The sequence below is a fragment of the Hemicordylus capensis genome, chromosome 1 (assembly GCF_027244095.1).
Source record: "Hemicordylus capensis ecotype Gifberg chromosome 1, rHemCap1.1.pri, whole genome shotgun sequence".
Classification (NCBI taxonomy): Eukaryota; Metazoa; Chordata; class Lepidosauria; order Squamata; family Cordylidae; genus Hemicordylus; species Hemicordylus capensis.
The window spans coordinates 197,722,969-197,749,634 of record NC_069657.1 but is presented as its reverse complement, the minus strand read 5'-3'; the positions used below and the strand labels follow the sequence as shown (position 1 = coordinate 197,749,634).

Sequence of the window (26,666 nt, the reverse complement as noted above, 5' to 3'; positions counted from 1 at the left end):
TTCATAGTAAGTGAGAGTGTGAAAAAGTGAGAGTGGGGTCAAGAGTTGTTTAATTGAAAAAAAAATCCACCCATTAGGCACTACCACCCCACCCCACTCTTTTGGTGCAGATCCACTTTCTGCCCCCAAACTTCCCCAAAGACACAAAAACTTCAAAAATTCCCCAAAAATCAACCCTTTGCCCAATCCCCCTGAAATTGGGGTGGTAGCCTGCACCCATTAGGCTCTACCACCCCATCCCACTCTTTTTGCCCAGATCCCATGCTATGCCCCCAAACTGCCCCAAAGTCACTAAAACTTCAGAAATTCCCCAAAAATCAGCCCTTTGCCCAATCCCCCTGAAATTGGTTTGGTAGCTTCCACCCATTGGGCACTACCACCCCACACCAATATTTTGCCCCGGGCCCCTTTTTTCCCCCGAATCAAGGGTGATTCGGGTGGCCCAGATTCGGGCACAAAACAGAACAGGGGTGATTCGGTTCGGGTCCCGAACTGAATCACCGAAAATCCGAATTGCACACCCCTACTTTGGGAAAACTCGAAGAGACCATATAACACTGATCCTAAAAGAACTGCATTGGTTGCCAATATGTCCCCAAGTGAAATACAAACTGTTGGTTATAAAGCCCATAATCGTTTGGGTCCAGGATGAGTACTTAAGAGAGCGCCTTCCCTGTCATGAAACCTGTCATCTACTGATATCATCTGGGGAGGTCCAGTTACATTTGCCACTGGCTTGTCTGGTGGCGATGTGGGACCAGGCCTTCCCTATGGCTTCCCTATGGCTTCTACATCTCTGGCTGCTTTTAAAAATATCCTGAAGACATACCTATTTTCTCAAGCTTTCTGCTAAAAAAAAGTTTTACTGTTTTGTTTTGGTTTTATTTAATTTTGAAATAAGCTGTAATGTTAACTGTTTTATTTTTACTGTGTTTTAAATGGTTGTACACCACCAGGAGATTCTTATGTCAGGTGGTTTATAATAGGGATGAGCCCGGACCGGTCCGGAGGCCATTTTGAAGGCCTCCGAATCGGTCCGGACTTGAGGGCGGTCCGGCGGTCCGGCACTGCTGTGGGGGGCTCTTTAAGGGCAGGGGAGAGTGTACTAACCCCCCCCCGGCATGTTTCCCCCGCCGGCGCCTTCGGTTAGTAAAGCTTTTGGGGCGGCAGGATACCTCCCTGCCGCCCCTTCCTCCAGTCGTCAGCAAAGGCTTCACAAAGCCTTTTGCGCGTGCGCACATTGTGCGCGCACATCACGTCTCTGCAACGCACGTGCGCACGTGACATGGAGACGTGACGTGCGTGCGCATGCGACGTGCACACACACAAAAGGCTTTGTGAAGCCTTTTGCCAACAACTGGGGGAAGGGGCAGCAGGGAGGTATCCTGCTGCCCCAAAAGCTTTATTAACCGAAGGCGCCGGCGAGGGAAACTCGGTGGGGGGGGGGTAATTACACCCTCCCCCGCCCTTAAAGAGCCCCCCACAGCAGTGCCGGACCGCCAGACTGTGGTTCCGTGCACATCCCTAGTTTATAAATATGATGATGAATAAAACATATATCATACTGGATGAAACTGAGGATCGAGGGAGACAAACCTTGGCAGAAGGCAAGTGTAGCAGGCATTACTAATTGCAACAATATGTTGTTGTAAACTGCCCAGAGATGGAAGTTTGGGGCGGTCTACAAATTTGATGAACAAACAAATTACAATGGGCATGCTTTCTATGGCCTGTGCTGCTTAAGGCAATATTTTTTGAGTGGCTGAAGGACTAAAGGAACGCAAACGCTGACCTACTGCAAGCATAACTGGGAGCCAAAGTCATCTTGTGGGACAGCAGTTGGCCATGACAGATGGTAAGAAACTTATGATAGATACATCTCCTTTCATTCCGACGTCTATATTTGGACAACATTGCTGATAGTTTACAGTTTTACTTGATAGCCTATCATAGTAATTTCACATTTCAGTGATAATGGTGCATGTGTAATGTGTGGACTCAGTTACAGCAGCATCGGCACCTTGAGTGGTAGCTTCAGCCTCCAGCAATAAGCCAGTGGTAAAGAGCTTATTGTACACCACCCAGAGCCTTCGGATGGGGCAATTCATAAATGTAATAAATAAATAAAATAATAAATGAAGAGCTAGAATCCTTGGGTCCTTTCTCCTCCCTGATAGCAACATTTAAGCAAAGTCTTTCATTGTTACAATGGAAACTGAGGTGAAATTTCTGTTTTCTTAATGATGGTTACATTCTATGGTTACATTCCATTACCAACATTCATGTAAACATCCTTTATTGCCTCATGCATCACGCTAGGCAGTACAAGTCAAGGCTGCAATGTGAAATATAGCACAGTGTTACAATTGCCACATGTCATGATGCACCGTTACATGTACAGTACATTCACATAAACATTAGGGGGTTTCAAAAGGAAAGTGTGATCAGCCAAAAGGATCAAATGATTCAAGAGTGCAACTTATTGCTGAAGCACACATTATGGTTGCTGCAGAGATGCTGCTGAGAACACCGTCCTTGTGGAAAAACCTCTCTAGCCCTAATATGCAAGGATGCTCATTGTGCCAATGTTTGATGCGATGGCTGCAGTATTTATGCTTCATCCCAGCAGTCACGGAGCAGAGGATTGATGGCTTCCATTTACGTGGGGTGTATTTCTGTTCCTTACAGCCAAGATGAGGATAATTCATGACAGATTTTTAGACTGGGAGCCCTTCAGGGACAGGGATGCATCTTATGTATGTATGTATGTATGTATGTATGTATGTATGTATGTATGTATGTATGTAAACCACTTTGGAAACTTTTGTTGAAAAGTAGTATATAAGTTGTTGACAGGAAAGCTGTATTAGTATCAGCATCTCTGTGGCAACTAAACATGCATTCCAGTTCTTAGATCCTAAAGACACTGCTTCCACTCCCAACTGATCCACTGATTTCTGGGTGATCTTTAGCAAATCCCTTCGGATGCAATATGACCCCTCAAAGGCAATACAGAAAGGATATCTACCTCTACAATATGTGGAACTTCTATAGTACCCTAATTTGAATCATACTGGTCCTCACCTACTTCTACAGTATGATTAACAACATACTGTAATTACAAATTTGCACATCATTACTATCCAGATAACTGTCGTACCTGGGTAGGTCAGGTGTGGCAGGAAGCACACTGTGGGAACAGACAAGGTAACGTCAAACAAGTAGGAAGTCAGGAGCCAGAGATCAGTCTGTTAGGGCAGGCAAGGCAAATTCAAAACAGGAAAAGGGTCAGAAACCAAAGATCAGCCCCTAAGGAGCAGGCAGGCTTGAAGTCCAAAACCAAGCAAAGGGTCAGGGGGAGCAGGATAAAGGTAGAACTTATCCACAATGAAGTTGCTTCAATAAACGGTGGAGTCAAACCGAAGCCTTAAATATAGAGCCAGCACTGCGGCCCCACCTGAGCTTGGAATGTCTTAAAGGGGCTGTGCTCCAGTGTTCTCTGTAAGGGAGAACCCCAGATGTTGTTGACTACAGCTCCCAGAATCCCTAGCTGCAGTGGGCTTTGGCTGAGGATGCTGAGAGTTGTAGTCAAGAACATCTGGGATTTTCTGTTAGAGGGAACACTGCTGTGCGCTATTTCTTAAGCGCTGGCTGTGGTTGTTACCAGACAAAGTTTGTTTCAGGATAGCACAGAAAGCACCCCTATATGTGCATGGGACTGTGGGATCACAGTCTCAATTTTGGATGTTTCAGTTCATGGGCTCATGACCTTTTCACCTGCCTGGGTTTTTAAGACCTGCAGCTGGTCTCTCCACATGAGCAAAGCATGGCCCCACAATGTGCCCCCAAGTCAGGGTAACAAAGACTGAATGGGCCACACCCACCCCTCTCTGTCACAAAAGAGGAGCAACTAACTGGTGAGCAGACTAGACTTGAAAAGGTGAACCAGTTTAGGGAAGGAAACCTCCCTTCTACCAGAAATAACGATTAAGTACTCAGTTCCTAATCCTTCTTTGAAATAGCAATTAGCTGGTAAGGACTCAGAGGGATGAGCACATCAAAACTGGAGATATATACAGGAAGACCTCAATATTCGCGTGGGTTCTGTTCCGTGGTTGTACTGCAGATAGAGAAACCATGAATATTGAGTCATTCAGGTGATGGGGAACTGAGGGTTAGGTTCCTGGCCTCTGGGAATTTATTTATTTGTTTATTTGTTTATTTAAATGGTCAAATGGGAGGGGTGCGGGGGAAAACTCCTTATCATGCTTTTAAAAATCTGCACACATTGGCATGTGCGCAAGCACACATGCTTGTGCCAGCGCACGCAGGTGCACCGGAGACTTCCGATCATATCTGGAAAACGAGGGCAAGAGGGCAGCAAGGAGTACAATGCCGCCCCGATGGGCTTTTAAAAAAACGGACGCTGAAGGGGGGAAAGCGGAGGGAGGGGTGAGTGCACCCTCCCCAGCTCTTAAAGCTGGACACGCCCTGCCATCAAACTGGCAGAACCGCCGGTTCTTCAAACTGGTCTGGAGGCCCATAAAAGGCCTCCGAACCAGTTCCGTGCACATCCCTAGCCTTAAGGCTAGGCTCAGGTCTAAGTACCTTAGCCAAGCCAATCTACCTGTAATTTGGACTTTAAGCTAAATTACTTTCAGCAGGATTTTTGCTTAGAATGTTAACTAAGATTTTATTGCCTTGCCTAAATAACATTAGCTTTCTTGTACCCACATTTTACCTTCAGTAAATCTGTTGTATTACATTTCTGCCTCCTCATCTTTCCCAATTACCAAACTTGCACAAATTTGATACTGGAGCCAAACTGCTCCCTCTAGCCAAACAAATCCCCACGTTAAGCCAAAAGTACAATTGGAGTGTCTAGCCAACACTCTGGAGCAGTTTGGTAACATGGCGTAGCTGGGTGGTTGCTGATGGGGATTGGGGTGTTTCGGGTTCATCCGACTCAGAAGACACAGGCAAGGGTGTGTTGAGGAGGTCAGCAGGTGATGGCAATTCCACTGGCGGGGGTGAGGGCCCCTCAAACGTGCCTCATCCAATGAGTCCTCTCGGTCAGAGCCAGGCTCAGGGACCACAACCACTTCCCTTTGAGAGCCCATGGTGTCCAGCTCAGGGGTCATGACCCTTTCATCCTGGGACTCCTCCATGTCAGACTCAGGATTCATGACAATAACTATTATAAAGAAGAAACTGAAGAAGACCAACCTCATTTTTAACAACAGAAACTTGTATATAAATGTAGGTGGGGATGGCACCAATAAGACTGTGCAGTATAAATAAATATATCGTTACTAAAGTGCTTTTAGTATAGTTAGAATGAGCATTTACATTTTTGTGATTTAATTTTTGTTTTGTTTTTCTAGTGAACTTCACAGGAATCAAGAGACAAAAGGTTAACCTAACATTCGGAGAAATAGTGGCCACCAGAAGGAAATAAAACATTACCAGACAGCCTCCCCTCCATCATTGAATGCAGCTTTCATGTTGAGTGTGACAGCTGCACAGACTGGGGTCCAGAGGGGAAGCAAGCCTCCATTTGAACCCAAACAGCCAAGTCATGCAACCTGAACTGGTGCCAACAGCCTGAAGAGGCAAAGCACCTCGGTTCCTTGGATTTGTAATAAAGCTGAATTTCTATACGGCGTAAACAAAAGACAAGCCCTGAGTAACTGCACCCTAAAATGCAATGTAGGCAAGCTCTAAGACAGCTGTTGAAATTTGGCCTAAAAATCCCCTTTTGCCTTGGCAATCTAACTGAATAGCAGCTCCCTACCCTCACACTTTCCCCTGCCTTCATAACAGATATTCCATATTATCTCCCCTGTTTCTGACATTTCCTGCCTTTGCAACCTCTGCTAGGAAGCCAAAGAAGGAAAACCCGATGAACATAGTCTCTGCTTTTGGACACACGTGTGGTCTTCAGACGTGAGATTGAAGCAGTAACATTGCTCTCCGCTTGGTTTCTACCCAGTCAGGTGCTCTGTTGCTATACTCTGCCCTACCTAAGCTTCCTCTCAGGAGTGTTTACATGGTTGATACCATACTGAGTTGCCCTCCCTAATCTCAGGAGTTCACATGGTTAAATCTCTGTGTTGCCCTCCTCAATCTACCTGTGAAGTTGTGATGTGCATCACTGCCTGAATGGATACCTATCAGACCTATCCACCTGAGATGTCTGCCTGTTGCCTCTGCAGTGAAATATAGAACTATGGACAGTCCTTGTCTACTGCTTTGACAGCACCTTTGTGGACAGGACCTTTGGGTCTCCCCAACGAGATTCACTCCCTTGGCTTTGCTCACAAAAGAGCAGACTAAAAGTCAGGTATAAAAGTCCCCCCCTTCCCCCCCCCATTTCATTGCCTCCCAACTATCGGCGCTTCTGCCTTCCCCCTCTCCCCCTTCTCTCCCCTCCCACCAGGAGCTGCCTTCACTCCTGCCATTATCAAGGCTGTCAAATACCAAGTTTTTTGCTTTGTCCCTGTACAAAATAAACTTTAATTCTTTATTTTCAAACTCCTTGGTTTCCAATCCTGTTTGTCCTTTGGTGTATTCTAATGTGTCTCAGCACCGTCTGAACTGCAATCTGTATGTTATTCTCACTAGTAAATGTGCTTCTGAGTAATTCCCCCTTTTTAGCCTCAAAATATAGGTGTACACATGTGTAGGATACACAGGTTTGAGAAAGCATGAAAGATGGGCTAAGGAAAAGGAAATTGTACAATGAAGAATGGCCTAAGACATGGCCAATTCAGCTCATGGGAACTGCAGCAAACCACTTGCAAGGCCTCCAATCCAGCTGCTCCAGCTTCAAGTGAAGTAGTTATGTGCCTTCACCCTTCATGTAGGAAGTCTGGCTTTTGGCACCCAGACAAATCATGCACTTGCAAATGAATGCACACAACTGTATCAATGAAAGCGGAGGCAGCTAGATGTCCACAGAGGCAAGGCTTTTCCTGAAGCTGTCACATACTGAAGTGATCATGGGAACAGGCCTGAATCTGAGGAAAGGGGATTGTACGAAGGTCGGGATGCATAGAGAGGACAAGGCAGACAACTGCAACATTTTGTATTATGCCAAGAATTCTGAAAACAAAACAATTTAAATCATTTAAAATTCACTAATGTTTAAGAAGCTAATAAAAATAGCACCTGAGCACTCAGGAAAAGTGCTGTATAAACAGCATCATGATGATTATATTGCCATCCAATATTGCATATATAGGGAACTGCGCTGGCAGCAGATCTGTGCAGAGTATTGTAACACAGTCCCAATATTTCTTGTGTGCCTCCATTTCACTGACATAAGAATTGATCTGGTGACTTCAGAGCTACTCCTGTTTCATTCAAATAGCCATAGCCTGCCTCACTTTTTCAAGTCTTCTGGAAACAAACAAATCATGTATAAAGCTAAACTAGCTATACGGTTTTTATGTCATCCTCAATGAGTCCATTCCTCACAAAAAATAGGGTGGCTCACATATTATATTTTGCAGGTGTCTGCACACATGAACATGTTTTTGTGTAAATGACTACATGCACATGTTTAAAAAGTGAACCTGGTTACTGGATCCCTATCAACAATCTGCATATGAGTACAAAACAGTGTGAAGTGTTCTAATTAATCAAATTGTATCTGACTGAAGCATTCTGCCAGAGTTTCTGTCCATCATCTTTCAAATTTTTCAGAACAGCTCAACGTTAGGCACCAAGTATTTAAAAATATATATATTAGCATACATTGGTATACATCTCTTTAACAATTAGGTTACATTATTGTCTCAAAAAAGTGTAAAATGTTGAGGACTTCTCAAAGCATACATAAGCATTGCAAAGTTAAGTCTGAGATCAAAATGTCAAATTGATAATTTGATGGCACTGTTTCTCAGCAAATGAAGATTGGATCTTCCAGAGTAGTAAAGGTAAAGTGTGCCATCAAGTCGATTTCAATTCCTGGCGTCCACTGAGCCATGTGGCTTTCTTTGATAGAATACAGGAGGGGTTTACCATTGCCATCTCCTGCACAGTATGAGATGATGCCTTTCAGCATCTTCCTATATCACTGCTGCCCAATATAGTACCAGTGGGGATTTGAACTGGCAACCTTCTGCTTGTTAGTCAAGCATTTCCCCACTGTGCAACTTAAGATGACATTCCAGAGTAGTAGTGATAATCAAACAATGGGCATCAAACAGATGAAGAAATAGAAAGACGTACAGAAAAACAGTTTTATAATGTGCTAGAGGCTTAAATGATACTGAGAGCAAAAAGGTTTGTCTCTGGGGAGAAACTAAGTGGAAATTTGCCAGGGCCTTTCCCAGACAGCTGGCTTTACCATGTGATTAAGAGGGGTGGAATACTGTGAGTTAAGGGGCATTTTAGAAATTTCAAATTTGCCCAAAAACCTGATTTAAAAAGTGGAACTTTTTACCCTGGACATAAATCGGGCGACGCTCCAATGCGCAATGAAAAATCCGAATTGTATATGGAGTGCTCCCTGATAGCTTGCAAGGATGTAAATCTGGACAATATGTGAACACACACCTGCCCTTCCAAAATAAAATCACCATCTGGCAGGGCTCCAGACAAGGAAACTGAACTTAAGCAAGTTCTCAAAAGAGTGTTAAAGTAAAGTTGTGCCGCCGAGTCGGTGTTGAGTCCTGGTGCCCACAGAGCCCTGTGGTTGTCTTTGGTAGAATACAGGAGGGGTTTACCATCGCCTCCTCCCACGCAGTATGAGATGATGCCTTTCAACATCTTCCTATATCACTGCTGCCCGATATAGGTGTTTCTCATAGTCTGGGAAACATACCAGCGGGGATTCAAGCCACCAACCTCTTGCTCCCTATGCAAGTTAATTCTGCGCTGCACCATTAGGTTAGGAGGGTTTTAATAGCCAATTTCATTTTTCTGTTTTGTCAGTAGATTCAGACTAAGGACCTGAACTATTAGAACACAGGAAATACCGGAAGATTGTCAATATGCAGATACAGCCTAGAATCTAAGGGGAGCAATGGGAGTTGCCTTTCCTGGAGAACAGAAGCTGTGAGGGAGCCTGATTCAGATCAGGACAGTGGTGGGGCAACGGGCTAAAGCTCCCCCTCCCACCACCATTATGGTCCTAATCCTGATCAGGCTCCTTGGGACTGCAATTTACATTAGAAAAGGGACATGCAGGACCAAACTGTATTTTGGGTAATATGTAATTACTAATTAAGTCCTATGGTTAGTATAAACATGGTTTGATGAGATGTCTGAATTGAACCAGTGAGCTACACAGTAATCCCTCAAACCAGCACTTTTACAGCCACCTAATCCCATAACACACTAAAAGGGGTGCAGATCCCCTCCCCCCCAAGCATTTGAGGTGGTCTCCCTCAAATAAATAAATAAATAAATAAATAAATATTCCTTAAGAGAAAACAGCTGAAGAAAGGGAGTAGTCATTTTCCCTTGAAATCAGAATCTTCTATCCTCTCTAATAAAACGCTTGGTGTCCGTTCGTGGACGGACACCAAGCGTGTGTCCGTGCCTCCCTGGACTGTTCTGAGCATGCGCAGAGCGCATGCTCAGAACAGTCCGAGGAAGACACGACCGCCAACACCCGGCGGCCATGATGAGCCGCAGCGACAAGGCCATGATGAGCCACGGCGACAAGGCAGAGGCCCCGGGTAGCGGAGGTCCCGGCCGCAGCCGCAGGCGGCGGTGGTGGGTGGCGGGCCCGCCGGAGCCGTGGGTGGCCGGCCTGGCCGGAGACACGGGCCGCGATGGGTGGCGGGAGGGGGAATGGCGGCGGGGTCCAGACCAGCCCAGGGAGATGGAGGCTGGGCCCGGGGGCGAGCGGAGGCCGCTGCCGCCGCCGTTGCCACCGAAGTCGCTCGCTCCCTCCCAACTTTCATAACCACCTTACCCCGGCCCATGACAGTGGAGGAAAGACAGACCTCAACTGAAGAGGGAGAGAGGAGCTCACAAGCAGTGCTCCTCCCTCTGCAAAGGCTCTGCCCGAACTGGCGCTTTAGGCGGAAAGGACGCAAGAGGCGTCCTTTCCGCCTAAAGTGCCAGTTCGGGCAGAGCCTTTGCAGAGGGAGGAGCACTGCTTGTGAGCTCCTCTCTCCCTCTTCAGTTGAGGTCTGTCTTTCCTCCACTGTCACGGGCCGGGGTAAGGTGGTTACGAAAGTCGGGAGGGAGGGAGGGTGCTACTTCGGCGGCAACGGCGGCGGCAGTATTTAAAAAAAAAAAAAACAATAAAGGAGAGAGGAAAAGGCTAGGGCCCATTATTATAACGGGCTTCAAAATACTAGTATTTATATAATTCTCTAAGGCATATCTGTGGCTAATCCCGTGTGTGGCAGCTCACAGGTGAGTTTGCGAGCATAAGCACTTGATTGGGCAGTGGGGATTCCATATGCAGAAAGGCAGGAGGAGACTGTGATGGTTAAGGTCAGTTGGAATGCAACTGTTACTGGTCAGAAGATGTTCTTAGAGGAGATAAATCTATATATATAAAAGGACAGTGGGCAGGGGTCTGCTAAGAGAGGGGTTGTGTGGGAGGAAAGAGCACCAGGAGAAGGAGGCTGCTGTTGTGTGAATTAGATAAGGAAACAGGATGAACAAGATCTGTTAACTCAGAAAGAGAGAGGGAGAGGGAGAGGGAGAGAGAGACAGAGAAAGAAAAAAAGAAGGGAGGGGAAGAAAGACAGAGGGGAAGAGCAAGCGGAGGAGAGAGAAATAGAAAAAAAGAAGGGAGGGAAAGAGAGAAAGAAGGAAGGGACAAGCCCAAGCCTGCCAGTGGCCTGAGGGGAACGAGCAGTCATGGTGGCGCCTACTGGCAGTAAGGAATGGCCCAGTCAACCACTGCTGCTGTTTGGGGCTACCGAGGCCATTGGCAGAAGGAGGCAGGAAGGCAAAGGATGGGCCTGGGCCTGATCCTGAGAGGAACGAGCGGCCATGGCAGTAGCGGCTGCAAGGAAGGGCCCGGTCAACTGCTGCTGCTGCTGTTGATGCTCCTGTGGGCAGGAGCGGGGCTCAAGTGAGGTGGGGAGGTCTCTGGGGATAGGAGGCTGCAGCTTGGCTAATGGGCACCAGCAACGCTGCAGCTGCGACCAAGAGGGGTAAGGGGGATGGAGGAGTGACCGAGAGGGGTGAGGGGGACTGAAGGAACCTGACGGAGGAGGAGGAGGAGGAGGAGGAGGAGGAATAGGAGAAGCAGGAGTGAGGTTCAGGTGAGAGTGGAGAGATCTCTGAGGTGAGGGGGTATGTGTCAGGGGGTGAGGGGAGCATTCAAGTACTAGCGCACAATTTCTCTGTGCGGGTTAAGCTAGTAAGTCATAATAAACATAAACTGTTATTTCAATAGTCACCACATAGCAATTGTTCTCTGGGAGGCTCATAAACAACTATCTTGAGACAGTTCTACACAGTTGTGCACAGAACTGTAGTGCCCCCAGGAAGAATAGCAGATTAATCTTTTGTGGAAGCAAGATTCAATTGAAAAGATGCCAAGGGATTAGAGGGCCATGCCCAATGAGAGATTAGACCATTTCAGTCCCCAAAATAACTCCAGTCACATATGACCACAAGAAGGAGCATGACTGGATAAACTGTGTGAATCCAAAGCCCAGAAATATAAGCACAGCTTTTCACACTAGTTACTGTGCTATTCTCAGGACAGCAATGAAAGTTGTGACTGACTACACACACAAAAAACCTCCAGTGCTCTAATCAAATGTAATCACCATTCAAGAGAAGAAAATACAATTATGCATGTTTGACATAAAAGCACACCTTTTATGAGAGACAAACATTTTCACAGTGGGGGAGAGCTGGTCTTGTGGTAGCAAGCATGAATTGTCCCCTTTGCTAAGCAGGGTCTACCCTGGTTTGCACTTCAATGGAAAGCTAGATGTGAGCACTGTAAGAAATTACCCTTAGGGGTTGAGGCCACTCTGGGAAGAGCATCTGCATGCCTGCATGCAGAAGGTTCCCTCCCTGGCATCTCAATATAGGGCTGAGAGAGAGACTCCTGCCTACAACATTGGAGAAGCCGCTGCCAGTCTGTGTAGACAATACTGAGCCAATGGCCTGACTCAGTATAAGGCAGCTTCCTATGTTCCTATGACATGGAATATTTAGTCTGACCATTCTTTCATAAGCCTCACAAATCTTTCTACAGCCAAAGGAATCAATGATAATAAATCTAGAACTTCTCCAGGAACTAGAATTTCTACATTCCTGACTGCATTTTGGAAAATTTGTTAAAGCAGCAGGATAAAGCAGGAAAGCAGAGAAGTAGAGAGTAGATGTTTTACTGCACCAAAGTAGGGTTAAAAAAAAAAAAGGAAACAGTGTCTCTTGTGAGTCCCTGATGAAGGACCACACCTCTGAAAAACACTGGGGCAATAAAATAACTTTTCCCCACATTGAGAATGTGCTCTCATTTTTCTTTTGTAAAGCAGGAAAATGTCACATTAGTGTTTTTCAAAATTTCACATTTCAAAATTTCAATTTTTTGTTGTTGTTTCTCCATTTTTGGAAGGGCGGTATAGAAATCTAATAAATAAATAAATAATAAATAAAATACATTCTGTTGTGTACAGATCCATTACATATGCATGTTTGTGTATGCACACATAAAAACTTATAAAGCAATAAATGCATAATTCAAGCCATCAAACAATAATAGCCTCCCCATGCATTGTGTATACGTACACACACACACACACACACACACACACACACACACACACTGGCTATACTATGCCGGATTAGATTGACCTTTAGTTTGGTACAACTTTGAGATGGTGCAACAGGTGGGGGAATCACATTTTTGGATGCTCCTTTATAATTAAAAAAAAAAAGCAACAAAAAACAAGGGGCGTACCATTCATTAGGCAAGGGGAGACAGTTGTCTCCTGGCCCGGCTGCCTCAAGGGGGCCCCCAGGAGGCCCGTCGCTCCTCGGACAGCAAGGCTCTGCAGCGCCGCTGTGGCTGCTGGTAGGCAAACAAAGAGGGAAGCGTTGGCCAGCAAAGGGACCCGAACAGTGTGAAGGGACAAAGCTCCTCCTTCTTTCCCAATCAAATCAAGAGCTTCCTTGTGCCTCTATGGGGACTGGCCAGGGCGGGCCCGGCAGAACGTGCAGGGACGCGATTCGGTGCACGGTGCTGCTGAAGAGGGGGGAAAGGAGTCCCCAGAGCAGCAGAAGGAAGCTGCAGCTCTGCCTCCTTCTCCCCACTCTCTCATTTCCATCATCTCGCGCTAGGACAGCCTCATTACTCAGAGGGGGAGGGGGAGTCAGCAGTAACCATCGCCAGAAAATTTAACTCCTTTAGCAATCTGGGGGGGAGGGAGGGGGGCGGCAGCAGCAGCAGCAAAGAGAGGGAGTAGCTGTTCTATAACACACAGGCAGCAGAGCAAAGGAAATGGGAGGCTCTCCTGCGTGCACACCCAGGCAAGGCCAAGCCAGCGAACTAAGGCATTGCTAGAAAAGGGTACTCCAGGGTACAACTTGACTCCTGTAAGTGCCAAGTCGAAAGTAGCTCTCTGCCTTTGCCTTTAATAAGGGCATTGGCTTCTGGCAACGGACCTCCCACACATGTTACTTTTCTTCTAAAAAGGGCATGCCAGTGCCATTAACATTCAACTCAATGTATTATAGATCATAATGAAGGCTTCTGGGTGGTTGTTATGGCTAATCCAAGTGTGCTCATTAAACAGAAATGCTGAATTCGTTCTCGGGTTAAAGGCTTTTTAATATACCCAACCCATTACAAGCGCCTTTGATGGGATGATATTTGCATGCACACGTATGCAGACAGAAAGGGGGGAAACGCCAGTTTTGACCTGAATGCACATTCTAACCAGGGTAGGCTTGTTCATTTATATTTATTTCTTTTCAACATTATGGCCCCCACCCGACTTTTCTAAAGGACTGCTCAAAGCAACCAACAAGTACATGTGGATGAAAACAATGCGCCACAAACATCAAATTAAAATTACGCTGAAAGGGCATAAAAATCAGGCTCTTTCTGCCAGTCAGGCTGGTTGCTGGGAGCTCTCGGCTTCCTCTTTTCTCCTTCGCGCGCTCACTTCCATCCCATGCGGGTGGCGGTGCGGAAGAAGTCTCTGGTGGCTGCAGCGGCAGCAGCGCAACCCCCGGCAGGTGGCAGCAGCAAGACTTGGGAGCCGCAACAACAACAGCGGAGGCTCCTCTTCTTCTGGACATGTCCCGCTATTCTTGCTGCTGAGTCCGGCCGGATGGTGGGGTCTCTGCCACCGCTGCCTGAGTCACAGCTCTGGGGAGCACTCACGAGTGAGGAGACAGCTTCCCGCGCCTCTACGCAGCTCTGCGTAGCCCTCTTTCCCCCACTCACTACCTCCGAGCAGCTGGAGCCTCTGAGTTCCTCAAAGGTGAGAGCTAGAAAAACAAGCTGGAGAACGAGGTGGGAGTCCTCGTGTTTGCGTGTGTCTGAGCCCCCAACCCTTAATTTGTTTCTATCTTCCTTAAAGGCACCTACCTCTTCCCTAACAGTACCCATTCGGCTGCTGAGGGGGTAAAAATGTTGCTCTGAGCGGCAAGCTGACGCAACACCTCTGTCCCCAAAAGTAAACTTTTCCACTTGGCGTGGAATGGGGAGGGGAATAGAGAGAGCTGCTAACCCTTGGAAGGGCAGCAATATCCTTATCTTGAAATGAAGCCTTGAGAAAGGTAGTGCTTTATCATTACTTCATTATAACCCATTCCTTGAGTAGGCTTTACCTGGGAGTAGGTCCTACTAAATTTTACTATGAAGAGAAGTGTTTGAGTGCAGCCCTGACTTCCCAGTCCTAAAATAGAGTTACAATGTTCTTCTAAATAGTAGGCTTGCAGTTAATGCCAAGCAGTGAAAGATTATTATTTATTATTATTAGTTGGTTTACAAAAGTCAAAATACAATACAACTCCATAAAAATACATGTGCAATGATTAAAGTTCTTCATTGATTCTGTTGTATTAGTTGGTTCTGCTGTTATTTACACCTTGTAACTGTTAGTGGTTGTTAATTTTTACCCTCAATGGGTAAAACAGCAGAGCACTAAGGAATGAGCACACTCCAGTAACAGAGTAGGTAGCAGAGGATGGCTTAGTTGTTGCAGCTATTTAGAGAAAATACATGGAGATCCATGTAGAACTAAATGTTTCCTCTCTTGGAGACCTAGCGTGGTGTAGTGGTTAGAGTGCTGGACTAGGACCGGGGAGACCCGAGTTCAAATCCTCATTCAGCCATGAAACTAGCTGGGTGACTCTGGGCCAGTCACTTCTCTCTCAGCCTAACCTACTTCACAAGGTTGTTGTGAAGAGAAACATAAGTATGTAGCACACTGCTCTGGGCTCCTTGGAGGAAGAGCAGGATATAAAATGTAATAAATAAATAAAAATACTAATTATTTATTGGTTAAATACATTTGGATAGGAGAGACCGAAACCTAATCTAAAGGACTACATAATGGATAGGTAAGGAGAAAGAGAGGGATGTTTCCATATTTTTTCTAGGAGGAAAGGAAGGATTGTGACTCAGCACAGGAAGTGCAGAAGAGTCAGATCAGGGGTCATAGAGTAGACAGGTAGAACAGTCAGGGAGACCCTTACTAACTATCTCTACTCCCAATGCCCCTAGTGGTCATAGGATAGTAGGTGAAAAAGGTTGATGCACTGGAAGTCCATCTCCAACAGTAACTAGCTGAGATAGTTAGCAGAGACATCGGGCCAGGAGAAGGAGAAGCAGGCAGTGAGGGGCCCATTTTAAAATCTGGTCTCACTCCAACCTTGGTATGCCCTTGCTCTATACAATGCAAAAGCAGCACAGCAACAAGTGGACTGGACTAGAACTTTTCTCCCTGATATGCTGTGTTGTTTTCCATCTTCTTAATTTGCAAGGAGTATTTTTTTAAAAACATTAGGAGCATTAAAAAAAACCATACTCTACCTGTAGTATGAATTGGTATCACCCATTACATTGCCTTAGGATTCTACCAGTTTATCCTGCTACATGAGTAGACAGGTCTGATACACTGGAGTCATCAGGAGGCTGATGAGTTTAAGGCGCCTGTGTTCTCTTTCAAAAGGTTATATTTTCACACATGGTGTTAAAAACTCTTTTTAATCTAGTTGTTGCCTTTTTTGCTCATATGCCCCGACTTCCTAGCAGATACTACTTAACCAGGTTTAGTCTCGGTACCCCAGAGAGCCCTGAATTAGGAGTTCTTTCTTGATTTCTCCCTAAGCTTTACATTTTAATTAAAAACTCAGCATGGGATGCACTGCAAAGAGCTATGCATGATTGGTCAAAGCCTAAATATCCCTTATAGATCAAACCGAGCAGCTAAAAGAGAAGCCTGTAGGATTTGCTGGTTTCCCCGAGGAGTTTTGCTGCCATCTCCCTGACCCTCTTAGAGTTTTGTCTCTAAAACTGGGTTAGCATGTGTGGGTTTGTTGTTTATTATCTTCATAGTTCCTGGTGGAATCTCATTTCTGTCTGATAGGCGTACCTATCTGCACGATTCACACAAGTGTGTTTTCTTACCGCTGTTTATCTTTTGTGCAATATTCCTGAAAGCCCCAGTCCAGCACTGACAACCTGCCCCGACACAATGCATGGGGAGGTTATGATTGTTTGATGGCTTGAATTATGCATTTATTGCTTTATAAGTTTTTATGCGGATGGTCCTGGAAATATCTGTTTAAGGGAGGTGTTCATTTAATAACTAAAGACAAGATACCACAATCCAAATCCAGTTTTACAACAGAAGACCACAACATGATGTGGATATGGGGGGAGGTATGGTGCTTTGTTGATTCCACACACTATCCATATCACAGACAATGAGCTGGGTCTCACAATCAGTGAGACCCAGTTTCAGGAGCTCAGCGGGGAGAGCGGGCTAAGCCCGCTCTCCCCGCACATGAGCAGGGTAGGAGCCCCATTGCCGATTCCGTGACGGAGCCGGCGGGGGCTGGGGGGAGTGGGGGCCGATTGGCCCCTGGAAGCTCCAGCATGCCCTGCGCGAGAGCGCAAGGCATGCTGACGAGACCCCCGGAGCCGGGAGGCGGCTTTTCACCTCCCCTCCGGGGGTATCCTTGTGAGTAGCCACGGCGCGGAGCCACGCCGCAGCTACTCACAGTTTTAAAAAAACGGGTTTGCGGAGCACTCGCTCAGCAAACCCGGTTTTAGGGGAGGGGTACTTAGGCGGGTTAACTGCCTGGGAGCCACCGGGCTCGCCACCGGGTGGCTCCCACAATCAGGCAAAATTGGGCTAAGCTCTCCTAGTTCAGGCAAAATCAGGCAAAATTGGGCTAGGCTCTCCTAGTTCAGGCAAAATCAGGCAAAATTGGGCTAGGCTCTCCTAGCCCGATTTTGCCTGATCGTGGGAATAGCCCCAAAATCTAGTGGGTCCCTCTGTGTCTTGTGTGACAACGTTGTACACAGCAGTTAACAAGAGATGCACATTTCTCCAGGCGCAGCTTTGAATGGAAATGCAATATCCACAAAAAGAAGTACAGCTTCAAGAGGGAAGATCAGACTGTGTATGCAACAAATAAGAAACAATATAAGTTTATTGCATAAAGCTTGATCACCTGACACCACTTCTGACCATCATTAGAGGCCATGTGGTATCAGACATAAGATTTTTGCTCTTTTACATATTGCTATAGCTTCCAAAGTCATTTGAAGCATGCTAGAGCTTTATGTTGTAGAAACTGAGTGCCAGTTAGAGTGCTGCCTATTAAAACTAGATGAGGTCATTCACAGAATCAAAAACTGTGTTCTACCCGGGATTAGGAGCTGTGTGTGCTCCCAGTTTTCAGTTCTGTGGAAGCATGGTAGGAGGAAAATAGCTTTCCTCCTACCTTGCTTCTACACAATCACTTCTACCCACGTTTTCCTCTTACCTTGCTTCGACACAGCCAAAAATGGGGAGCACACTCAGCTACCAAACCTGGGTAGGACACAGTTTTTGATTGTGTGAATGACCTCAATATCTTTGATTGGAAACAAAGAGAACATAGGGTGGAAATTAAGCAAATGTTTAATGGCAAGACTGTAAGCCATATTCTGCTTCATCTGGTATAGCAGCCATGGGTAATTAAATCTCCAAATTTCCATCATGATATGTATGCAGAATCAGTGCATCACACCAGAAATGGTTATCAGAAGCTCTCTTTGTTGATGTTATGAAAACATAACACAGCTCCTTCAGAATTTTCACACATCTTCTGCCAAGTCTGTATTTGTCATATTGTAAATTAGCGTACTTGATCTCTTGACCTTCTCCCACACATTGTACCAAGCAAGAGGTTTTCTATGCACCAATTTCTACTCTGTGCTTCTCAATGTTCTTTAAGATAATACAGATCCATGCTCGGATGTATTACCCAAGCAACTTGCCACAAACCAGCATGTTTCCTTTTACATATCAAAAGATGTTCACTCTAGTGCTTAAGAGGAGGAATGCTCTTCACTTAAAAAATAGTTTAGAAGCTGTCTTTACATTATGGGTGATACAACAGAGGTGAATAAGTAGCCTTGCCATGTGTATGTGTGTCTATTAATCCTACTTAACATAAAAGTTACATAACTGCTCTGAGGGTGAGATTATTGGAAGAGCATCACTGCACTAACCATAAGTGCCCACCACAATTGTATTACAATCAACATATCATTTCCCTTTCAGAGGAGAACTGTCTTTTCCCTATTTCAACCTGAACTATGAGTTTAAAAAAAATAAAGAAAGAAAATCTGTAGACACATTTTTTTCAGAGATTGCCCCATGTCTGGGGGAGGGAGGACTTTTAAGAAAGCTGGAGAGTTTGAGAATAGCATTGCTTAGGGGTTAAGAAGTGTTGGCTCAGTTCACCAGCCAGACAAAATATTTTACTCATCAGATGGTTCCTCAAGCTATATTGGTACATATTGGCTCTTCATGACTTTTTTCACCTGTCAGGCATCATTTTTCACTCATCACAGACTAGTAGACAAGTGGATTTCCTGAGCCCTGGCATTGCTTATGTCTGCCTTAACCTGTCTTCAGCCTAACACATCTTATGTAGAGGTGTGCACAAACTGGCTCAACTGCAAACTGGTCTGTCATGAACTGGGCTGGTTCAAGCAGTTCAATCGCGAACTACTTTGAATTAGTTTGAGCCCGTTCATCAAGCTGACCGACCCAGCTAGTGGGTTTGACCGAACCAGTTCAGAGACCTATGGTTCAGTCTGAATTCAGTTCAGATTTGGAATGAACCACAGCACCCGGTCCGTGCACACCACTAGTTTTATGTACATCTTCACACTTGTAATCATCAAATTCTAACCCATTTCACACAACACAGAACGAATTCACGGAGAGGGGGAGTGGGAATATGCAGACTGGCCTCACCTCAGCTGTCATGCATTAGGGATGTACACCGAATTACTTCAGCACCATCCCAAGGGCAGTGAGGGGTTCCTTTAAAAGGAGGCAGGCAGGACCTACCTGCTCCTCCTGGGAGACACTTCCACCCTGCGCCGCCCAATTGTGGCACTGTCCTCTGAAAACTAGCCCTGTGAAAGCAGCAGCCCGTACTGCTGTCTCCTTTAAACAGCCTGCAGTGGCGACGGGATGCTTCCCCCAGCATCCCTCACATGGCGTTGGCACGCAAATGTTTTGGCGTGGGGCAGCGGAGGCTCCAGGAGGGCCAGGTAGGACCTGCCTACCTCCTTTTAAAGGAAACCCTCATCCCGTGCCGAAACGTTTCGGCTACAGGGAGCCGAATCATTTCAGCACCTCCTCAAAGAGGCGCCAAAATGATTCAGGCACATCGCTATCCTGCATTCATCTGAAAGTCTCATAGATAATACATATGTACAAGTACAATCTGTGCCCTACTATAACATGTAGGTTCCATTCACAGCTGTAGAATGATGCAAAGAGTGTGGGGGCGGGGCCAGTATTTTCACTTGCTTCCAGTGTTTGGATGCATTTCTTGAAAACAATAAGAATGCTTGTTTTAATACCCTACCCTATCTCTTTCTTTTACATTGCTGCAACATCAAATAATTTCTATCAAGTGAGTTGCCAGCATACTGCTGAATGTAATCAGTTCACTGTGTTACTTTAACCTGATCTCTGTTGCCTACGTTTTGCAAATAAAGTGGGTAAGTCAAGTCAGAACAATCAACAAATAAGATTATACTATCTGGTTACAGACAGCTGCATGTTCCCTGACTGTTTTTAGTACTTCTGAGGGTCTCTAAACACTTTATTACTTGAAATCTCATTATCATCCCATAAAGCCAAATATTCTTCACTTTATTAACAATCTGGTTTTATATCTGTACAAGGCTTGCCTAGGGAGAAATTGCTAAATCAGAGCAAAGATTTCTGGAATTGATTACTGAGAAATAAATTGACAAGATAGTATTCCATAAATCAATCCAATACTTTAGATGGCTAGACATAGAATTCTAAGATCCTCTTGAATTTTTACCGCAATATTTCATGTCTCACATCAAGTTTAATTTCCTTCTCAAATGAACTGTAAAACATTTCAGGCATGCAACACTTGAAAGATAGATAGATAGATAGATAGATAGATAGATAGATAGATAGATAGATAGATATTAGGATGTGCTGACATTGACACAATAGTCCTACAGCTTTTCAAACTGCAACTACTATAGCAAAAGAGCGACACTGTAAAATGTATTGAACTCACGCTGTGCTAATGAGAAAACAAAGGGTAAGGTCTACTCAAAGCCATGCACCTTCAAGTTTCATTTATTTCAGTCGGGGAGATTAAGCACATACTTAACTCACTCACTGAAATCAATAGGACTTAAAAGGGCTTAACTTGGTCTTGATTGTTCCTGAAGTCTCTTATAAAGCATTTTTAAACATAGCACTTCTTGAAAATAATTTCTCTTAAAAAAAAAAAATCTAATCCCTTCAGCTTCACTACAGATCAGCTGAAGCATCATAGTATTGCTTAAACAAATATATAAAATACATGATTACAATTATGCTTTTAATCTTATATTGGGCTGCAAAAATAGAGTTCTTTTTGCTGTACATCAGTGTTTAGAGGCAACACTGGCATTAGATATCTATGTAAAAATGCAATTTGTGTAAGGATATACACACTGGACAGAAGTATATTTGAATTAAGCTTTTTAATCTTTCTTTTTAAAAAAAATCTTGATCTTTTCAAGAGTTCACATCTGACATTACGTAACATTACGTAATAGTCTCGTTGCTGTGTAATTTGTATTTCTTAAATACATTTCTATGAAGGATTTTTTTTTTAGCCTGGCTAAGAAATTTTCAACTTTGCCACTCAGTAAAAGAGTCACATAATCAAAAAGGCGTCATATATGGCAGTGTTTATCCAGTCCTAGTTTGTTCATTGCTACTGTACTTAGTCAAAACTAAGAGTCAAACCCCACAGAAGTTCTGTTGTCTCTGCTCTGTTGTCTCCGAGAAAACTCTCCTCTTCCATGTCTATGCTTGCATATCAATTCCTATCCATGATGTTAACTATATTTAACTACAATCTAATTCAACAAAAGAGAAAATGATTTTTTTTGTCTGTTGTCATCTCAGGAAGTTCAAACCATGTACTATAAAAGGAGAGGTCTCTAAAAATAAGTCATCTCACAGCAGACACACTCCCTTCCTGTCTGTGTGACTGAATCAAAAGAAAATACATGGGCACACAGTGAGCAATACTCCTATACGATATACTGTGAGCAAATAAACTCATTTGTCTCAAAGTATCTTTAAAATACCCAGAAGGATATTGTGTGTATGCATGTGTATGTGCCCGCACACATAGTGAGCTAGTAACTTACCACAGTCTGCACTACTAGAGTTCCCTCATATAGACTTGAGGTTTTTTTATGTTGGGATTTGTTTTTCTTTGAAGTCAGTTTCAAAGTTCACAGACTAGTTTTCAGTACTAACTTGGGGGGTTCTGGGGAACTTTCTTTAAAAAAATAAAATAAAACCCCCAAAGAGACTGCACTCACCTTTCAGAACCTCATGGTTCGGAGTTAAGGTACCAGACATCTTAACCCTTAACCAGAAGATTCATCTTTTCCAATCTGCCACAACAGCTGCCTGTGTAAGGCTAGAGGTCTCTGAGGAAGAACATGATCTGTGGCTGAGCAGATGTTCATGGATGGGGGGGGGTAATTTAAATATAAATGTTTACCAGAGGCAAAAATATAGTCAATTTTTGCACACAACTGCTGCTGTAAGGATTATATCAGTTCTTGTTACTGATACATACAAAGACACTGTAAAAACATGAGTTGAAAGGCAAGTGCCAGTCATACAGTAGTTTGCTGGTTTGGATGCAACAACAAACTATGGTTTGACAAAAAACATCAAGTAGTTAATTACTCTGAGCTCTGAAGAGAGCGCACGCAAACTATATGCATCTTCCAGGCTCATTCTTGTAGCCCGAAACTGCAATTTGGTGTTATGTCTAACCCGAACCAATGTGTTCTGCAATAGTAATTGGTTACAATCTTTACTCAACTAAGTAGAGTTAAATATGGTCCTTCTCTACTTATAGCATGACCTAGTGCCACATGACAACATTTCTAAAGGTGCAAACTTCTAGAGTCATCACTGGGGCCATTCACACGACCTACCGGGCGGGCGGGCAGGGGGAAGGCTTCCTAAACCTTGCATTTCTCCCAGACAATCCTCATAAGCCTGGTGGACGTGTGCTCTGTACTCCTACATGATCAGCCCTGCTCTGTGCAGTGCGGAGCAGGGTGGATTGATCTGAGGCTGGGACTCATTGTCCCAGCCTCTGTGGATCCCACAATGCAGTGCGTGACACACATGCTACATTATGGGATTCCCCTAAGAGACAGGTACTCCAGGTTCCCATCTCTGTGTGCAGCCGGGCTGGAAGCAGCCTGTGCTCACACACGAACAGGTAGCCAGTGTAACCTCGGCTAACAGCTGGGCTTAAAAGCCAGGCTAAGTGGCACTGGCCCACCAGGATCGGGCCTGATCCCACCAGTTCTCACATGCAGCCTAACCCGGGCTGGGTGTCCCTAGCCCGGGTTAGGCTGCATATGAGAACAGCCTCATAGTTTGAACTAAAGTACCTGGAAAAAAGAGTAAAAACAGGCTGTTCTGCTGATGCCACATATTCATAGTATATGAATATATGTGCCCTTTGAGAAAGAAGATCTGGGAATCACGTTTTGTCCAGTCTTGCTTGCAACAGAAAGGCAACCTCTCTTTCCGCAGCCTTATTATTTAAAATGTTGGTCAGGAAATTAGTGTGAGGTTATGGTTACTTGTGCATGGGCCTAAGATGTCTTCAGTTACCTAGTTCCATACATGCAAAATAGCTACCTATCACAAAGTTTGACAGATTCCAGATGCCAGGTACCCATGGTGAATCAAAATTTAACCATGGCTCCTAGACTAGGATATTCAGAGGCAGAGTTATTTAATACAATTATTTGCCCCAGGCAGCCTTATTTCTGCTCTAAATATTTTACCTGTAAATCAGATAAAGAGAAGAGCATTTATTCTACCGTACCACAATGTCCATAAGTCTGGTAATTTTGTCAAGTGTGCATTGTCTGGTTCCTAAAGTTTTGGACTGGCTCCTAGATCTAAAGAAAATCTGTCAAGATCTGAGCTACCTTGACACTGATGTAAACTCCCAGTTATTGTGGATAATAGATTTCTGACTTAGGGGTGCATAATATCTTACAATCAGACATAAAGAGCAAAATCTACAGTTCAGATAGCACAGAATGCCTGAAATATGTCTTCCCAATGCAAGTAATACTTTTTAGGTCACATTTTCAAACCTAGAAAGTATTTACTCGTGCTTGCAGACCAGTATGTCAACAGATGCACAATGCTTATTAAGCACAGAGACATGACTAATTAAAAGCAGTGAGAGCTTCAAGAGTTTGTAACCCGTGTGCCAACTGATGAATTGATTTTTTTTTATCCCCAAGTTAACTTCATGTTGCTGCCAGTCCTAAGACTTCCCAAAACTGCTGGCAGCAGGGCTCTGACACAACACTACAAACATTTAGTTGCACCAAAATCTTTTGGGCAGTACAAATAAACAGAAATGAAGAAATGGGCAAAGAAAAGAAAAAATCCACAGGTTACAGCTAAAAGATCACTTAAACAAAACTGATCTGTAATAGCCCTTTGTTTTTCAACTTTATTTTATGTAGCACTTTCCAGTATGCTGTATTATTTTTTATTTTAACAAACGATTAAAGAAAGCAAATTCAGGGAAATTAAAACCCACATCAGAATATTGAAGCAATGCAATTTGTCAGCATCTTATGGAATAAGTTAGCAACAGGTGGTGGAATTACAAATAGAAAATACTTCTTAAAAGAGATCAGAAAGCCAAAGGTTACAAAGGAATTTCACTAGTTCTGTTTTATCTGTATAAATTCTCAGTATGTTCAGTGTAATGGCACAATTAGACTCATTACACATCATACTCCAGATCAAGACATCTTTTGAGCTTACCTCCCAAAGTGCCTTGAAATCCTTCTGCTCAATTCGAAGAAGCTCGCTATTTTCTCTTGTAACAATAGTAGCATGGCGAGGGGTGTTATCCAAAATCGACTCTCCAAAAGCTGTTCCTATTCCCAAGGTGCATATTGTCACAGCATCCTGTGAATCAGAGTTAAAGGGACAGGCACTCAGCCTTTGGGTTATGCAGGATTTCATGTCACAGTCTTGCTAAAGACACAGCTGCCTTCAGTCATGAATAGATATTTTAGGATATGATGATTTACTACCTATGAATAGCACAGTAGGATTCAGAGGTGTGCGGGGGGGGGGAAGCATTTAACGTCTTTTCATTTTCAGCACGAAAAACCTCATTCACTTTGGTATTCATTTATTGACATTGCATTCAGCTTTTCACAAATATCCATCTCCCCTCCATATTCATTCATATTACCCTCAGTTTCCCCCATTCATTTTCATGGTAGGGGTGGGGGCTTATCTTGTAGTGTGGCAGAGTGGGGGGGATTTCCCCCATAGGCATAGGGTCTATTGGACAAGGGAGGGCAAATGTCCCTGGGTCCGGAGGGTCAGGGGGTCCACAAGGGGCCCACAAGCAGAGGCCTCCTGGGGGGGCCTCCCAGTGATCGGGGGGTGCCCTGCCACCGCTGCAGCCCCACCACCACTGTCGCTGCCCTCCACCCTGCCGATATTTCTCACATTAGAGCTGAACAATTAGAGCCGGAGGAACAAGCACATGAATCCACTCCCTGTCTCTTCTGCAGCAGTGGGGAGGCAGGGGGCCGCCAGAAGCTGGTGCAGCTCTTTCTGTTTGGAGGACACAAAGTGGCGGCTCCACTGGCAACTGCGCAGGGCTTGGGAAGGGCTGCATTTCCCTCCTCCCTCCTGAATGGAAACACTGTTTGGTAAAGCGCCCTTGGATTGACCATCTCTGGACATCGTGGTGGAGAGGAGGAAGAAGCAAGCAGATTGCCCCGCCCCCTTGCATCTGACATCAGATGCAGGGGGCGTGGCTTGGGGCTCTGGGCCACCAAGGGGCCCCCTTCCTGCTTTTTGTCCCTAGGCCCCAGGGAAGCTCGCTACGCCCCTGTTTCCCCCCTCCCCTTTTCTTTAAATTCTTTTTAAAGTGTGAGAGAAGTGTCTGAACTCCTCCCATTTTCCCCTCACAATGTGGTAGTGACCCTGTTTTTTCTCACAATATTTTTCCTCATGTGGGCTAGCATAGAGAGTAGCCTTGCACTTTGGGGAAGCAGTAGCCATTTCCGCCATCTCTTCCTTGCTGTAGCCTCCAGAGTCATCGGAAGAGCTGTTCGGGAGGGTCATCCATGGCAACAATATGGAAAAATTCAAAGAAAGCAGGCAGAAGCAAAAAGGAGCTTTGTACTGGCAGAGTGCTGGTCTGTATGCTGCCTATTACTTTAAATAACAGCAACAATGCCCCTGGCCACGATGATGTCCAAGCACTGTGGGGGAAAGGATGGCAATCACCAAGAGAAGCTCTGATCCTCTCTTTTTTTTTAAAAAAAAAAAGGCAGGAACAGCCTTTTGCTGTTCTTCAGCCATAAAGTGGGGCTCTTCCACCCCACTTTACCATGAAAACAAATTGGACTTGAATGGGCAAAATGGCTCATGTGCCATTAGCAGGCTTTCGTTTTGAGACCAATGAAAATTGGACTGAATGGGCTAAATCTGGTTCAAATTCCACACATCACAAAAAGAAATCACATCCCTGGTAGGATTTTAGTAGGCCTGTACACCACCAGAAATGCTGAATCCTGGCTCAACCCAACTGTTGCACTGTCAGGATGGACCGTGTGAGCCCCTCCCAGAGACCCCAGAGCTCTGTTGCTGTTCCCCCAAACTGCCCTCTCCTCCTTTCCCTGTGACGGACTGAGGGCTGGGGACAGGCTGCATTGCTTTGTTGCTTTATCGCCATCCTGGAAGGAGTACACACACATAGGGAGCTGCCTCCCATGGCTTGAGAGTTTAAAAGGACTTGCCCCTCTCTCCCACACACTTCTAGGGACTCTGTGAGTAGTGTGGTAATTCTGGGATTCATAGTTTTTTCTGAGGCCGCAGTCGTGGCTACTGAAGGCGTGC

At 44.9% G+C, this 26,666-nt stretch overlaps 1 protein-coding gene across 5 annotated transcripts in view; it reads right to left on the bottom strand.

Annotated features, from left to right (window-relative positions):
* Positions 1–26,666, bottom strand: part of RAPGEF4 (Rap guanine nucleotide exchange factor 4) — a 247,792-nt gene that overhangs the window by 169,759 nt on the left and 51,367 nt on the right. For all 5 annotated transcript variants that reach the window (XR_008310598.1, XM_053266590.1, XM_053266585.1 and 2 more), the window contains one exon: positions 24,564–24,710. Coding sequence is in view for 4 of the 5 variants with exons in the window: in XM_053266590.1 (XP_053122565.1) it covers positions 24,564–24,710 (147 nt within the window). In the remaining variant the exon portion in view is untranslated. The remainder of the gene's footprint in view (positions 1–24,563; positions 24,711–26,666) is intronic.